Source organism: Aedes aegypti, chromosome 2 (genome assembly GCF_002204515.2).
Source record: "Aedes aegypti strain LVP_AGWG chromosome 2, AaegL5.0 Primary Assembly, whole genome shotgun sequence".
Classification (NCBI taxonomy): Eukaryota; Metazoa; Arthropoda; class Insecta; order Diptera; family Culicidae; genus Aedes; species Aedes aegypti.
Genome location: NC_035108.1, coordinates 403,869,995 through 403,885,934, shown reverse-complemented (window position 1 = coordinate 403,885,934; position 15,940 = coordinate 403,869,995). Strand labels below are relative to the sequence as shown.

The 15,940-nt window shown below is 35.3% G+C and overlaps 1 protein-coding gene across 4 annotated transcripts in view; it reads right to left on the bottom strand.

Annotated features, from left to right (window-relative positions):
- Positions 1-737: 737 nt before the first annotated feature.
- LOC110676984 (facilitated trehalose transporter Tret1-2 homolog) overlaps positions 738-15,940 on the bottom strand; it is an 85,123-nt gene continuing 69,920 nt past the window's right edge. For 3 of the 4 annotated variants that reach the window (XM_021847214.1, XM_021847215.1, XM_021847216.1), the window contains exons 3-6: positions 12,334-12,857; positions 2,384-2,589; positions 1,726-2,321; positions 809-1,666 (exon numbers count right to left, since the gene is read on the bottom strand). In XM_021847214.1, the coding sequence (XP_021702906.1) occupies positions 1,366-1,666; positions 1,726-2,321; positions 2,384-2,589; positions 12,334-12,857 (1,627 nt within the window). In that variant the 3' untranslated portion in view covers positions 809-1,365. Of the gene's footprint in view, positions 1,667-1,725; positions 2,322-2,383; positions 2,590-12,333; positions 12,858-15,940 lie in introns of all 4 variants that reach the window. The other variant, XM_021847213.1, reaches the window with a different exon arrangement.

The following is a 15,940-nucleotide window of genomic DNA, read 5'->3' as shown; positions in this document are numbered from 1 at the left end:
AAATCTATCGGACGACGCAAAACCGAACTGTCCTGCTTGGACTTCACGAAGCACTACCCAGCAAGACGCTCCAAAACAGGAAAAAACAAAAAAAAAACAAAAAATATCCGGCGACGAAAACATGCGCGAAACTGTGAGCTAAATCTATCGGACGACGCAAAACCGAACTGTCCTCTATCACAGAGTGGTATTAAATACCACTCAAAGTTCCCTGTAAATGTTTTAAATAATCCTATAAGTATAACATCCGAAAAGCAATCTTTTTAATAATTAATCAAGAACTCATCAGAAATTCATAAAAAAAAACATCTACTTGGAATACACCAAGAGTCTTGCCACGAATTCACTAAAGAGATTGCCAGAAGTCTACGAAGGTTTTATCTACGAGCATACCAAAAATCTTTGGTAAAATCAAAATCAAAACTATTAAATGTCTTTTCTGAAGTTAATGAATGATATCATTTGGAATATCTCCAGAAAGGCAACTCTTGAGCAAACCACCCAATATATTATAAGAAATACATTATATATCATCAGAAAAACGTTCAAAACAAAAAACTAGATTCCACTGATGGATGTGTAGGCTCGAGATAAATTCATCGTCTATTTTAATCAGGATTTTCATAGTTCTATGAACTTGGTGATTATTTCATTATATTTGGCTACAGTAAACAAGATAGTTGCAAAAGTTTAAGGATTTGGTTTCATTTCGAAGAAGAAGCAAATTTTACAAAGAATATTTTTCTACTTAAACTTTATTGTACCATCGGTTTTTAATTTTAAAGCACTCAAAAGCATCATTTTTTTCTCGCTAGGAATTCTCTGGGACGTGCAGTGTTTAATTTGATTTTTTTTGTAGCGATCATTCGGGCACTTTAAGTACAAATTGGAGAAACTGCGTTGAATTATACCTGACTACAACGAACAAGGCATTACGGAAATCATATCACATTTGATTCAATCAATAATTACGAAACATAATAAAATGATCACTTTTTCGTGCTGAAAATGTAAATCAGTGCTTAAAATTGAATTTCAGACCCTTCATCGGTGTAATTTCACGAAGCTCTCTGATATTTCATTTATAACTACCTAAAAACAGCAATTCTAGCTTGTGCTCCTATCGGTATTGTACAATAAATAACTATCGGTGTTCATTTTCGTTAGTTTTAATACTTTCTGTTTGTTCTGCGATCACGGTGGGTGATCTAGAGAAATATGAAAATTGGCGAAAATATCGTCTTCATCTTAAGTACACTTATCACACATGCATGCATAAAATTTCTGACATAAAAATAAGTAGCGGTGAGATAAATATACTTCTCTGATTAAGGTTTTAACTATCCTATAGTAATCCTAAACTTTTTAAGCAGCTTCTTTGTGCTTCATAAGCAATACTTCTGCTTCCTTCAGTTTGAACGAGTGCGAACTGGGAACCTTGATCAGATGCTCCGTCGCCCTTCGATGGCCCATATTGCTTTGTTGTATCGTGGCGGTAAGCTGAGGGTTTCGCTTCTTGTCACCGGCAAAGTACGCCTCTATTTGAGCCAAACTTTTGCCGTGCGTTTCCGGAAGGAAGATCAACGCAAACAGGAAGCCCACGACCGATACAGCTGCGAACAGCCATTGAACCGCGTGGGCACCACCCAGGATGTCGGTCATTGATCTGGAATGGAGAATTGTTGAGATTACAACAATACTATCGAAACAAATCTAGTATTATACCTGTAACTCTGCACAGCGAAGAACATCAACAAATTCGCCATGGAGTATGACAGTGAATGACCAATGCCTCTGATCTCTGTAGGAAAGAGCTCTGCCGTCATGGTCCAAGGAATTGTCAGCAACCCGATCATGGAAGCACAAACATACAGCAGCAAACAAACCACCGGAATCCAGGTCAACGTAGTTGTACCTTCCTTGATCCACATGGTGAACAACCCGGACACGAACATGCAAATTGCCATTCCCGTAGTAGACACCATCACCAACGGTCTACGGGCAAACTTCTTCAAAAGCCATGCATTCAACAGTGACATCATGAAGCGTGTCAGCCCCACGAAGATCGATGCCATGTACGCATTGACCTCTGTTCCGACATCCTGCATGAAGGTAACGGCGAAAAACAGAGTGATGTAGATCCCACTGAACTGTTGAATAAGGAAGAACCAGAACAGAATGATCATCGGTTTGTAGCCGGTGGGCTTCAGGAAGCCTCGGAACCTTGATTGATTTGCTTCAAGGTTTCGTTCTGCTTCATGAATTTTAGATTCCCGCTCTTTGATTAAGGCATTTAAGTGCATCTCGGACAGTGGTTGATCCTAGAAGATAAAACACACTTAGATCAGTACATCAAATTGGTTGAGGAAGTAATGCCACTTACAGTATGATCAGGTTGAGGATACTTTTTGTAGAGGAACTTGAGTGATCGAGCTGCGTCCTCGATGCGTCCCTTGGAAACCAACCAAACGGGAGATTCAGGTACCAATAGTTGGATAAGCAGTACAGGAACTACAGTGTACGCTATGTTGATCCAGGCGACCAGGCGCCAATTTAGGAAAGCGCCCTTGGTGTATGCGATCACCATACCTAAAAAGATGGAAATTGGTTAACAATATGATCCAATAATTACCTCTAACAGCAGCATCATTATTACACTACAAACAATTTATAACTTATCAGGATGACTTCTTTCCATAAGTTATTTACGTAAAGACTTAGGTTTAAGGTCTTTTAAGATGTATCATAACAGTTATGGAGAAGGCAAACAATGATAAAAAAGATTTTTTCAGAATGTTTTGGTCATCTAAAATACACTGGACTATCGATGTTAGAAAAAGAATAATATAAATAAAGTATGGGTAAACTCACAGGTAAACTATACTCCCCTTCTACCAAAGTTTGTTCACATATAACAGATGTTTATTTTTTATAGGCTAGTATTTTCAAAGAACCGTCATAAAAGAGGTTGGGTTGAGAACGCACCGTGTGCAGTATAGGAAGGAGCACACATATTACACTTTTTCTCGGAATAGTTATTTTGTAGACAATCAGAGAGCATTGGAGAACATGATAAACTTTTTTTCCTTCGAAAATGTACAGATCCGGTCAGTGTTCATGTACGATTAGTGGGATAAAATTGAAAAATTGGTGTTTGGCTACATAGGTTAGAAACTATCGGATTCTTTGTTAGGGGTCAAATTGGTTCTGAAATGACGCGTATCGCAAGAATAAAGGGTCATAATGATTATGCCACTGAAAAATAGTTTAATAATCAATTGATTATGAGCTAATTTTTGGGTCGAAAAATTAAATTTTGGACGTAAACAAACATTTTCAATGACATTTCTCCCCTTCTTCCCTAGCGACCTCTATGATGGTGGCGCATTAAATTTGCCTATTGTAAAACTGTGTAACACAAAAGGTCATTTTAAATGGCAACAGAAGTAGCAACATCGTGGTGGTGCTGTTGTTGTTAAGTTCCCATGACGATGTCAGTGGTGAATATGAAATATTTCAAGATACTGATATTCAACACTGTTTGACGCACTACGCTGTGTGGCAGCGCTGGTGATTTCAACGTGTATCAGGTTGAATATTTACATAGGTTTTCAAAATATTTTCGTTCCTACATAAACATCTGTTAGAGTTCATTCACAAATTTCAAAACGCCGTTCATGGCCATTTTTAAGGCTAAGTAGCCCGTCATTCGCAATTTCAAAGTGATAAAACTCAGTCTTGATAGCTTATAAATATTGGCTTGAAAAAATACACCCTACGCGCAAACATGCATAAAGTATGCTGATACTTTTTCAGCTGTGTCAGTGCAAAACCAACTGATTTTTTTGAGTCAAATTCGTGAGATGAACTAGCAACAATCATCAACGGCGCGTACAAATTTCAATGACGGCCTACTTCGCCTCAACACCCACCCACCCCCTTGAAACACTTTTTGTATGAATGTTCTACGAATTTTGTATGAGCTGTCACGTTTTGAGGACACCCACCCACCCCCTTCAACTTTATGAAATTTGTGAACAGGCCCTTATCTGGAATAGTGTTTGATTCGTAGTAGGCGTCGGTCGCGAATTCGCTGCTCTCGTGAAGGTAGTGTTAAAAGTTTAAACGTGTTGGGCGTGCAAACAGAAGAGAATAAAGCAACAAAATACGTGAGGTCATTTAATATTTCATTATTCTTTCAAACAACTAAATACGTAGGGGGCAACGTGGCATAGTTGGATACACGTTCGCTTCATAAGCGGATGGTTACGGGGTTGATTCCCAAAAAAGTCTTTTAAACACTACATGAAGCCGCATGAAAAACGACACGAGCTCCACCTGTCCAACACCTTTGCCGTGTTATCCGGGTTCAGCATATTCGGTTGTCAGTCTGCTTTAGACTGACAACCGAAAATGCTGAACCCGGATAACACGGCAATCGACCAACGGCAAGAAACAATGGACTTCTTTCTGGACTGATACGCAACATAACGTGCTCTTTCATTTACTGGCGATGGTAGAGTGTAAAAGAGGGGCGCAACTTTAGATAAGATCCACAAACAGATTCGATCGATAATGAAGAATAGGCACACGGACTCTGTACTAAAATGAACAGCTGTCAATTTGAATTCGCTCTGGTGATGCCCAAGCTGGCGAATAAGAGCTCTCAATAGGATAAGCAAATGAAAATAAAAAGAAAAACTAAATATAGGGCACTTGCAGCCTTTGTTTAGTATGCCCAACGGACCCCTTTGATTTTGCTGGGAAACGTTTCGTAGCGTGTTTCCCGTTTCAAACCGTTACCCAGCAAAATCAAAGGGAGCCGTTGGGCACACTTTTGTTTGCTGCAAGCGCCCTATGTGCCTTTCTTGATATGGGTCGTTGTAATTACAGTAGAGCTATCACCATTGATCTCCCGGGCTAAAGCTGTCTGCATCTACATATATCAGCCATTCCATGAAAAACCGATCTAGTGGGTCACCGAATTTCGTGAAAATTTGCTATTTTATTCCTTATCCGAAATAAGGATACACGTGATTTTGGATTTTTTGAGTAGGGTGACCATTTCCAAAATAGAGTAACCAGAAAAATAGCGATTTTGCAAAATTTTTATTTTTAAAAAAATTATAACTTTTGAACCGTTCGACCGATTTTCATTTTTTTTGGACAAAATGAAAGCTAAAGATTTTGTCTTTTCAGGAAAAATAGAAAATTTTCCAAAAATGTTTTTCTACATGAAAAGTAATCAATAATTTCCGTTTTTTTTCGTGTTTTGAAGGCCTCGGGACCAAAGGGTTTATTGCTGTTCTCATTTTTTCTAGAAAGTTCAGAAAATTTTACGTTTACTGTCAAATTTTCAGCGATGTGTGTTTTTTAGTTTTTGAAATATATTTTTTTGAAAATAAAAAATCAGTCATTTTTCATCGGCACACACTGTATGCGGTCTTAATGCATTAGATTTTTTATTTAAAAAAAAATCATAACTTTCGAACAGCTCAACCGATTTCCAATCTTTTTTTATGGAATGATAGCTTAAGATTCCAACTTTTTCCTGAAAAGTCAAAATCTTTAGCTTTCATTTAGTCCAAAAAGATTGAAAATCGATCGAACGGTTCAAAAGTTATACTTATTTTTATATAATAATTTAGCAAAATCTTGAGTTTTCTGATCATCCTATTTCGGAAATGGTCGCCCTAATAAAAAAAAAAAAAAACACGTATATCCTTATTTCGGATAAGGAACAAAATAGCAAATTTTCACGGAATTCGGTAACCCACAAGATCGGTTTTTCATGGAATGGTTGATATAGTAATCAAAGTGTTTTCAAAAATATTTGCAAACAACTTTTTTCCACAAAAGCACTGCCAGTCAGTAGAAGGTGAATTGTACATACACACACACATACACACAGCATAAACATCTGTTATCTATGGTATGTCCAAAAACTGAAAAACGAGAATATCAGATAATACATTTCAAAAACGTAGATATTAATCAAGATTGTGTAGTTAATAAATCTTCGAGCTGTTTAGTAGAATACCTATAAGTAGATGAAAAAACCGAATTTAGTACTATACCATTTAATTCCACTAGAGTTTGTATCCTTTGACAGATACGCGTATTTCGACCTCAACTGTAAGGCCGTCTTCAGTGTCGTGTACTAGACTCGACTCGACGACTAGAGTCGAGTCTAGTACACGACACTGAAGACGGCCTTACAGTTGAGGTCGAAATACGCGTATCTGTCAAAGGATACAAACTCTAGTGGAATTAAATGGTATAGTACTAAATTCGGTTTTTTCATCTACTTAAGATTGTGTAGGTTCTTCAAATTGTTTCGGAGTTCAAATTTTTCAATCTACCGGAACATCCGCGACTCAAACTTTGTCTTTTTTCAAAAACAATCTTTTGTAACACTTTTAAGTCATAATACATCCTATAATACTTTATGGAGGGATACAAGTTAGTTTAGCCACAAATATCTGTGTTATCTTTGGTTTAGGTTTTCAAACTTTCCAGGGCTTTAGAGACTTGGTCACTTTTTCTAAGCAAGTGTTTATTTTTAGAGTCTCTGAAGGTGAAACGAAGCCAAACCTAACTTTTTCAAGAGCACAAATCTGGAGAACCAAACATCCATTTAGGCTGAAAACTTAATCGATTGGCCACCACCAGCTAGTAACCAATCGATTAAGTTTTCAGCTTAAACGGATATTTGGTTTTCCAGATTTGTTCTCTTGAAAATTTAAGGTTTGACTTCAATTCATCTTCACCTTAATTATGCCTGCATTGAAGTTCTTGAAGAAATTCTTGTCAGATTTCCCGAGAAAAAAACTTCATGAATTTTCCTTAATGATTTATACAGAGATTTTTTTTCTGGAATATTTGCAGGGACTCTTCAAGGGATCCTTCTAGGGATTCTTTCACCCATTCTCTCACAAAATTTTCCAGTGAGGAGGAAATATATGAAGAACTCTTCCAGGAATTCCTCATGAAATTTGATCTGGGATTTTTCATGAAGTTTCTTCTGAAATATCTCTAGGTTTTTTTTCAGAATTTTATCTAAGTATAACACCTGCCACTCTTCATAATATTTTCAAGTAAAATTCTTAAAAAAATTCAATTAAGGTTTACTGGCCTTCTACGCCTATTTGTCCCATGTTCTATGTAAACCTTATGGATCGCGGAAAAAATATGCGTAGAATGGCAGTTTAACACCAGTTAATACTACAGCAATTATTCCTTTAATTCCTCCAGTCGTTCCTTAACAATTCTTGTCATGAATTCCATCTGAAGTTTTTCAAGCAATTCCTGTAGAATATATATCAAAATGGTCATCAACTTTGTGGCTTTGTTATGGTATATCTTTGCCGTATGAGCCTTTAGTTATAAGATTTCTTTTTGTTTTGTAACGTTATATGAAAACATGAAGAGGTTTTGTGCCTCTTTGAGAAAGATTTCGAAAGGAAATTACTCAAAGGGGTTTTTCCCTCTTCCAAAATTTTTGTTAAAATAAATAAATAAATAAATAAATAAAATGGTCATCATCAAGATTAAGATATTCAATAAGAGTTAGATAAAATAAGTTGGATTAAACCAAATAAAGTACAATGAATCCAGGAGTTCTTTCAGAGATTCTTGTAGGAGATCATTAAGAATTACTTCAGGACTTACATAGGCTTCATCAAAGGTGACTTCAGAACGTTGTTTAAAAAAAATTTTTTGTAAAAATTACCAATAAAAAAACATGGACCATTCCTTGGAGGCAGAATTGGAAAAAAACTTGGGAAAATTCCTCGGGAAAATTATCGAGGTATTAATGGAGGAATTTCTGAAAAAATCTTAGAAGAAATCTTTGGAAATAACCTCAAAGATATGTCCGTTTGAAATATTTAAGAAATCTCCAATTTCAGTTTTATAGAAAATTCAAGAGTATCTCTCGATCCATATCTGGATAAATTTCCGTTTGAATCCTTTTAGATTTTCCAAACAAAAATCCAGGAGAAATTAGGACTTTATTCAAATTTTTGAAATCTCTGAGGTAATTTTTGTAGTTATCATCAGAAAAAAAAAATACTGATTTAATTCTTGAATCAAAAAAGAAAATTCTGAAAGAATTTTTCATGAAATCCGTATAAAAATAACTAATTGATCTCCTGATGGAAGGTTCGTATTTGTTCTCCTTTCGGTGCCTGGCTGCTCTCTATTTGATATTTTTTAGGACGTATTCGTGCAAACTCGCACAGATGTTGGCAACACTCTCTCAGATTTATCCCTCTAATACCCAAATTTTTATTTTCGATCTAAATATCATTTTTCGTTATCTAAAATCGATCTAAACACGTTTTGGACAATAATTTATTTTTTTTCGCAAATTTATGAATTTTGGTTCTCGATTATTCTTTTATTTTTGAACATCACTATCCTTTTTCAATTTTTCTTGAAACCTCTTCTGAGTACCGATTTTTGACAACAATAAAAAAAAAATAAGTTTTTTGCAAAACTTTTGGATGTATAACATTTTTTTTTTTTATTTTTTTCTAAAACATATTTTATTTACGTCGATTTGAAATTATTTCAATTCCATCAGGCTCTTCTTCTATGATAGGTTGATCGTAGAAAATTATGAAATGTACAAATTTGTGTGTTACACGTTAAATTATTCCTAGGCATTTGTCGATTATGAAATAAAACAATTTTTCAAAAATACAAAAATTTTTCAAACGTCATATAAATCTTTCCTAACATGCGTGTTATAGCTCAAGGTTTAAACCAAAAATAAAATCATTTTGACTACGAGAAGAACTAGCTTATAAGTTAAAATTCTCGTTAATAAAGAAATAAAAAAAAAAATCATTTTGACTTCCGAGCTAAGAAAAAATACATAAAATTCCAAAAGGTATCCCGTCAACAGGCGAGGTATTAGAGTATTAGAGGGTTCAATGAAACTTTTTGGATGTGTAGACCTTGGCAAAATAAGCCATTTTGAACATTTAGTTTTCCCAAAAATTTATCTAGCCTAACCTTTAACTTTTTAACCCGATTTTTTTTACAAAATAATGTAATCGAAAAATGTCTTGTAGAAATTTGTTAAACTTCTGACTGAAAATACCGTTAAGTCACCAGTCGCCGAGCGGTCTTCATTCACCATGCACATGTAGACTCCTAAGGAATATTTATGCAATTTTCACAAATTATTGTTTTGTTAGCAAAATTAGATAAAACTGATGAAATGAAAAAGTTCTTGTCAGAATGCATTTTGAGAAATTTAGTTCACCTAATTAAAATCGGGTAAATTCTGTTTCATAATGAGAATTTGTAACACTCTTAGTAGAAACATTTACATTTTTCATTCTCATGTTGTTAGAGTATACAATTTTTCATGATTTCAAAAACTTTCGCTGTACGGTAGTGAAATGTATTTCATCGTATGAGCCGTGAAATTTTATGCAAATTAGAATTTTTTATTGTATTTCAATCGGAACACAAATGCACGATGAATGGACCCTTTTCAATATTTATGGCTCCTATTACCGTGCGTTAGTGTAGAAGGCATGATATTATTGGGTAATATTTGATTTATTGTTATGTCGTGACTGAACTACTTCATATTTAGATTTTTAGCGAATATTAAATGATTTGGACAATACAGACAAACCTTTTTTCAGGATTTTAATGAAAAAATAATTATTTAAACCTTTCTTCAACCTTCTATGGCTTTTGATGTAAATTAAGATTTGAATGCCCCTAAATATGAGTACGCACACTGCTAGCAACATAATTGCTCCACCAACAACGTTATTTTTTTCCAAACACGAAATTTTATCACGACGAAAACTATACGCACGGTAAATGGTGTACAAGCGTGCACGGTAAATGGTGATATAGAACGGGACGAGGCGACCTTAACATGACATATGTAAACATAGTTTTTGAGTAACTTTTTGTTATACATCACTAATTTTAGATTTTTCCCTGAATTATGGTATAACTACACACTTCGTGGTGGTATTCTAGTTCGCTTCACATCATTTGAAAAAATATATTTTTTTGAAGTGTAGAGTTTTTTTTTAAATGCACGGTGAATGGTAGCTTGACGGCACTGAATAATTTATAGCCCACGCTGAAAAATAAATGATTTTTAAAATATAAAGTTGATTTAATTAAAGAATTGGCCATTTTTATTCTTATGAAATTTTGTTTCAAGATAGGTAATTTTGTTTACCAACCGTTCATACATCGCGAATGAGGCACTTTGAAGGAAAAAAATCTTACAAATACTTTTTTCTTATATTAAATGCATTTTTAGCGTATCATTTTCAAACTAAACTAAACAATCATGAGATTTCAATTAAGCTCAACAATTTTGTCAAATCAGTTTTCTTTAAATGCTCAAGAATTGCAGAATTGCATATTGATAGAGCTCATGACGTGTTTCTAGTCACATTATATTCTGAGTTGGCAACAGTCTCTTAGAATACAAAAAAATGGATATAAGACGTTATCGAAGATATTATTCCATTATTGTTTGTTCTGGTACCGAGGGAAAAAATGATAACACTTGAAAGAAAAACACATGATTTTTCATATTTAATTTTAGTATATTTCTTCACGGCGACGATATATCGGATATAACATTATCGATATCGAACCGATATTCGATAATTGAAACATACATGAGTTGAAAGTGAAACACCATTTTTTGGGTAATAATTGTCTCCCTTCACGGATAAAATTAAGTACTCAAAATTGAGTTCAACACTCAACTCCACGAGCCCCCCGTGTGTTAACCTAATTTTTAGTTGATGTGGTAGAAGTTGTTTTCATTTGCAGCCATGCGAAAAAATACCTACTGGCTAAGTTCTTTTCACTCAACCGGCAGATAAAACAACAATAAAAGGAGCGAATGAAATAGGGAGAGAAGAACAACTCAAATATAAGTTTAAAAAATACTCAAATATGGGTTTTCCGTTTTCTCCCTGTTGAAGACCAATTGTTGTTGAATTTTTTACATTGCAGTTTCAATTCCATTACATGTTTGTAAAGAAATTAGATTAATTTTTTTTAATCACTATAAAAACTCGAGTGTTCGGAATATGAGCCATGTTCAGAATTTGAGACCAAACGATTTAAAAAGGCGTTGCATACGCTAACTTCCCATATTGTTGTTGATACAAAGGAAGACATTGGTTTGGGGTTTACTTATAAATACCTTATTCATGATGGATACTTTCACCCTAGAAGAGCATAATGTTTACATAGGTCAGATAAGCGTAAAAGGACAGTTTTATGCTTACTTGATCCATGTTCTATGCATACATTATGCATCGCGAGACATATATCTATACGTATAAAACGGTGTAGCAGTATCGAATGTTGCCTTTTTAATGGAAAATATCATCAATAACATTTTTTTTATTGAATTCCTTTTTATGACATTCTTCTTCATTCTAAGTAAACTGACAACATTAAATTAACACGCTCATTCAGCTTCATTGAATTCGGATATGATTGTGTCCTTCACTTATTTAGTTTTGATTGAAAATGACACGCTAAAAAACATTTAAGACAAAAAAGTGTTTGCCTTAATAAATGCTGATCGAAGATGATTCACCTTTATTCCTCTTTTCTTGGTAACTAAGCAGCATTCAACAAAGTTTGTGGGTGCTGTTTTAGAGAATATACACAAAAACTATAAAAACGGATATTAGTTTTGCATTTCCCATTAGGAACGCAATATTAGTGATGTTATATTCGTATGGCGAGAAATAAGTTTGCAATGCTAATGGTGTTATTGCATCTAAGGAGCCCAAATACTGATTTGAGAGGTATTAATAAAGTAAGTTATCAGAAGCCAAGTGGAATTTAGTTTAAAAGCAGGTTTTATGGCAACAAGGTGTATAATATGAGTCTTTTATCAAAGCCGTAACAAATAAGAGTCAATGCTGCAATACAGCTGGGTTGGTAGCCACAAAATTTTGACTTTATATTTTGGCTCTAAAAGGTTTTGAAACTATTAAAGCATTCACGTGACTGTCATAAAACATTAATGAAACCACACGGAAGCCAAATTCCTGTTGAATAATTGTTAGGTACTTGAAATGTAAAAAAAAATGAAAGGGAATAATAGAAACTATAGTTTAAGTTTTGAATTGAATAAATTTGGAATTTAAGGTGGATAAGTATATAAACTTTTCACGGGCCGTACAAAACAAATCTGCGGGCCAGATGCGGGTATCGGGTCGTAAGTTAGGCAGCTCTGATACAAATAGTTCATTCTTGAGCTGCATAAATGATGCTGCCAGTAGAAGGTTTTGTAAAAATTGTTTAACCTACCCAGCGAGGCAATTGTCGGCCCTGAGGAAATCAGAGACCCTCGCATGTCCGGTCGTGACACCTCTGTAATGTACACGATCGCTGGACTCGTTCCAATGGCACAAGCGAAACCGGTCAGCACTCGGCCAACCATAATCCAGGTGAAGCTATTTGCGCACGCGATCGCTATCCAGCCTACTATACAGGGGACCGCTGCTAGTTTGATGGTGTTCAGGCGTCCCAGGAACTCCATCAGTACTCCCGCGATCAGGGACCCGATGGGTACCATGATGACAATGATGGACGCGATCCATGAGGACTGGGTCTTCGTGACCACCACGTCACTGTTGGGATCCTCGAGCTGTGGAATCAAGATCGCCGAGTAGGCCAACGAAATGCCGATCACGATGTGGAACGCTGCCGCTATGATGGCCGAGAAGATCTGCGGGAAGGCCGACCGGATGTTGGTTTCGTACTTGCTGAGCGACCGGCAGCTGACTATGATTTCCTGGAATGCATCGTCTTTGTTCTGTTCGGTGTTTTCTCTGTGGAATGGAGTAAAAAGAGATCGAGTTAGTGCTGGTGTCTGTTCGTTGAAATAATTACAGATGGACGCATAATTACTGCAAATTATGGAGAAGTAGCAGGGAAATAACAGATGATTAAGATGATGATAATGTTTAAGATTATAATTATCCTATGCCAGATACTTTGCCAACATTTTAGCGAAGATGTCACAGTTGATGTGTGTAAGGACTGGTTTGCTGTTAACAAGAAAAGTAGTCACCTATCTAGATGCGTGGAAATTTTCTTCCCAGAAAAGGTAATCAAAATCACATTTCTCCAGGCATTGCAGAATTCGCTCTCATTTGAGTATGAAGCTCGATCAAAGCAAGCAAAGCAGTAACATCTCCTCTGTTGCGGTCCACGATCGTCATTGTATCGCAAGGTGTAACAAGTCTAATAAATGGAAGCAGCGAGCGAGAGCCCCAAAGAGAGAGCGATGATAAAATCCATTTTTCTCGCTTGTTTACCGTTGGGGATAGGTATTTTTCTTTACTGGCACGATTAACAATCCACGAATTTTCAATAGCAATAGTGTGCCCAGGCTTGGAGCATGTTTACAGGGGTTTTATCATGCACTACTATCCCTTCAATCTGATCAAAGTTGTAGCAGTATACGATAAACAGTCTCTCATAACGTGCAGCATGTTATGATAGTTACAGAGAGCGATACGTGAGAGATTCTCTCAATTTTCTCAGGATTCAATCCCTGCATTTCTCTGATAGCAGTACGCAGTTGAGAATAAATGTCATTCGAAATGGAGCACCCTGTAAAAAATTTCTTGATTCATTCAGTCAAGAAATTTATTTACTTTTCTTGAGTGAAACTGCATACTTAGCTTAAAGCCTGATTTGTTACACAGCGCAACAAAAATGACATTTTTGCGTGTCTCAAGAATCAAATTATGTGTCTCTAGTAGATTTGGGGTTGCTGAATCTGATGCCATTCTCAGAAATTTCCCAGCACTTCACAATTTTTAGCTACAGGTCGCCAAAGTTGTATAAAACATTGGTTTTATTGATGTTTACCTAAGATTTGAAGTATATTCTATGGAACTTTTTTGTGATCTTATCCACCAAGCAGGCAAAAGAGGACTCAAACTTTTATTGAAAATATATTTTGATTGAAATTGCAAGATTAAATTTAGATTAAACCGATTTTTCCAACATGTTTGCAGTCTCCATACAAAATTCTTCGTTTCTGTTATATGAAAAAAAAAAAACTTTTCTAAATTATCAAAAAATATCTTTTCCGCATCAAAAGTATTATCAATTTTGATGATAAGTATTGTAATTCTGTGGCAAATAAATCAAATAAATTGCCTTACAAGCTGGCAAACATGCATGCAAGTTAGCTGAAATAGTCAATTTTTGCATTTTCAACAACCAATATCTTAAAAACTAGACGTGCTATGATGTTTCTGTAAACTGCAATGGGCTCAGCAACCCTGAATTAAGTAATTAAAGGTATTTTGATGATGGAGACAAAAACGTGTTCCACAGTGTTATTTAATAGTAATTTCTTGGCCTATCTTGCTTCATGGAAAATTCCTGCAAACAAATTATCCCCAAATCCCATGAAAAACTTCGTCTTTTGAGTAATGTTGCTTCAATAATTAGTTTATGGCATCAAACATACTGGAAATTAGTATTACTTTCTTTATTCAGCAAAGCTCAATCTAACACTTTGCCCTTACCTCATAACAATTCGGCCTAATGATCCATTCGGTTTAACGAACTTCCACATAACAAACTTCGACCTAACGTTATCTCAAGGATAAGAAGGATACATAAATAAACGTTTTAACAATGATTCATAGTATTTACATTTCTGGGAAATTTTCTGCATTGAATTTAATTCGGGGTTTCGATTCAAAAATACATAAATTAATCTCAAGAATCTTAAATTACATGTTTTTTTTTAAATGCATCTTTGAATATAATTTTAAAATATAAGACCATTTTCAAATAAAAAAAAGTAATTAAATTTTAATACAATTTGATCCAGTAAATCGTATTTTCAACTTTGTATTTCAAATGTATTTTAATGTTTTAATGTTTTTTATTCGATGAGTTGATATTTAATTTGGAAGAACTTATTTTGTTTAACTATGCTTGGTAATATCGTAATTCATATTTTACAAATTTGCCCCCGGATTACAGTTACAAGATTTACTAAAACAAAACAGATGGCTGTGTCGTCACAACACGTCAATGTTGCCAAGATCACAGACTACGCCGGCAATTGGCATTGAACCGTCGATTAAACTCTCTTTCGGTTTTCTGGTTTCAAACATGATATGTGAGTCTACTCTACAGTTTATTGTTTGCGTTTGAGATGCCGACGATGCGATGCGACGCCAATGTTTTTCTTCTTTGATATTCACAACACAACTTCGTGCCGGACGAATGCTAGGGAATACGGAAATGTGCGAATCACGAACCGCAAAGCTGTTAACCCGTTTCTTCGAAGACAGGTATTTCTGGCAGCTATCCAAAACATCATGGCTGAGAAGAATTATATTATTCCGGTGGCTTCAAATGGTTTATAATGATTTGTTTTTCTAGTTCTTTATGAACCGTACTTTGCCGTTTCGATTTCAGCCTTGAATAATATATTCAGCGCCACTACGTCTGCGAGACGTGAGTCGTATTGGATTTCACATATGTTCTTCGTGTGGACTTAAGAAGAATGGCACAGATGACAAATTTATGTGCTCAAAGTGGTTCGAGCGAGTAATATCACGAGAATTCCAATACGACCTTCAAACAGAAGTGGCGTCGTCGAGTTATTAGCAGTTGCTGATATTTCAGATAGGAAAACAATTCCTGTTACTATAAATCAATATGATATGTGATAAATTGATAACGTTTGATGATAGGCAATCGTTTTCCAACAACACATACTGGAAGCATACGAGCAACTCACGTGAAGCCCTATCGTGTGTTCATTGCTTCGGCGAGATTACAGTTCGATTGTATGAGCAAATATTTACAGCGATGGGCTTGTTCCGATAGACTGCTGACTGATTGTGGATTAAAACGCGTGTCTCCAACAGGCAGG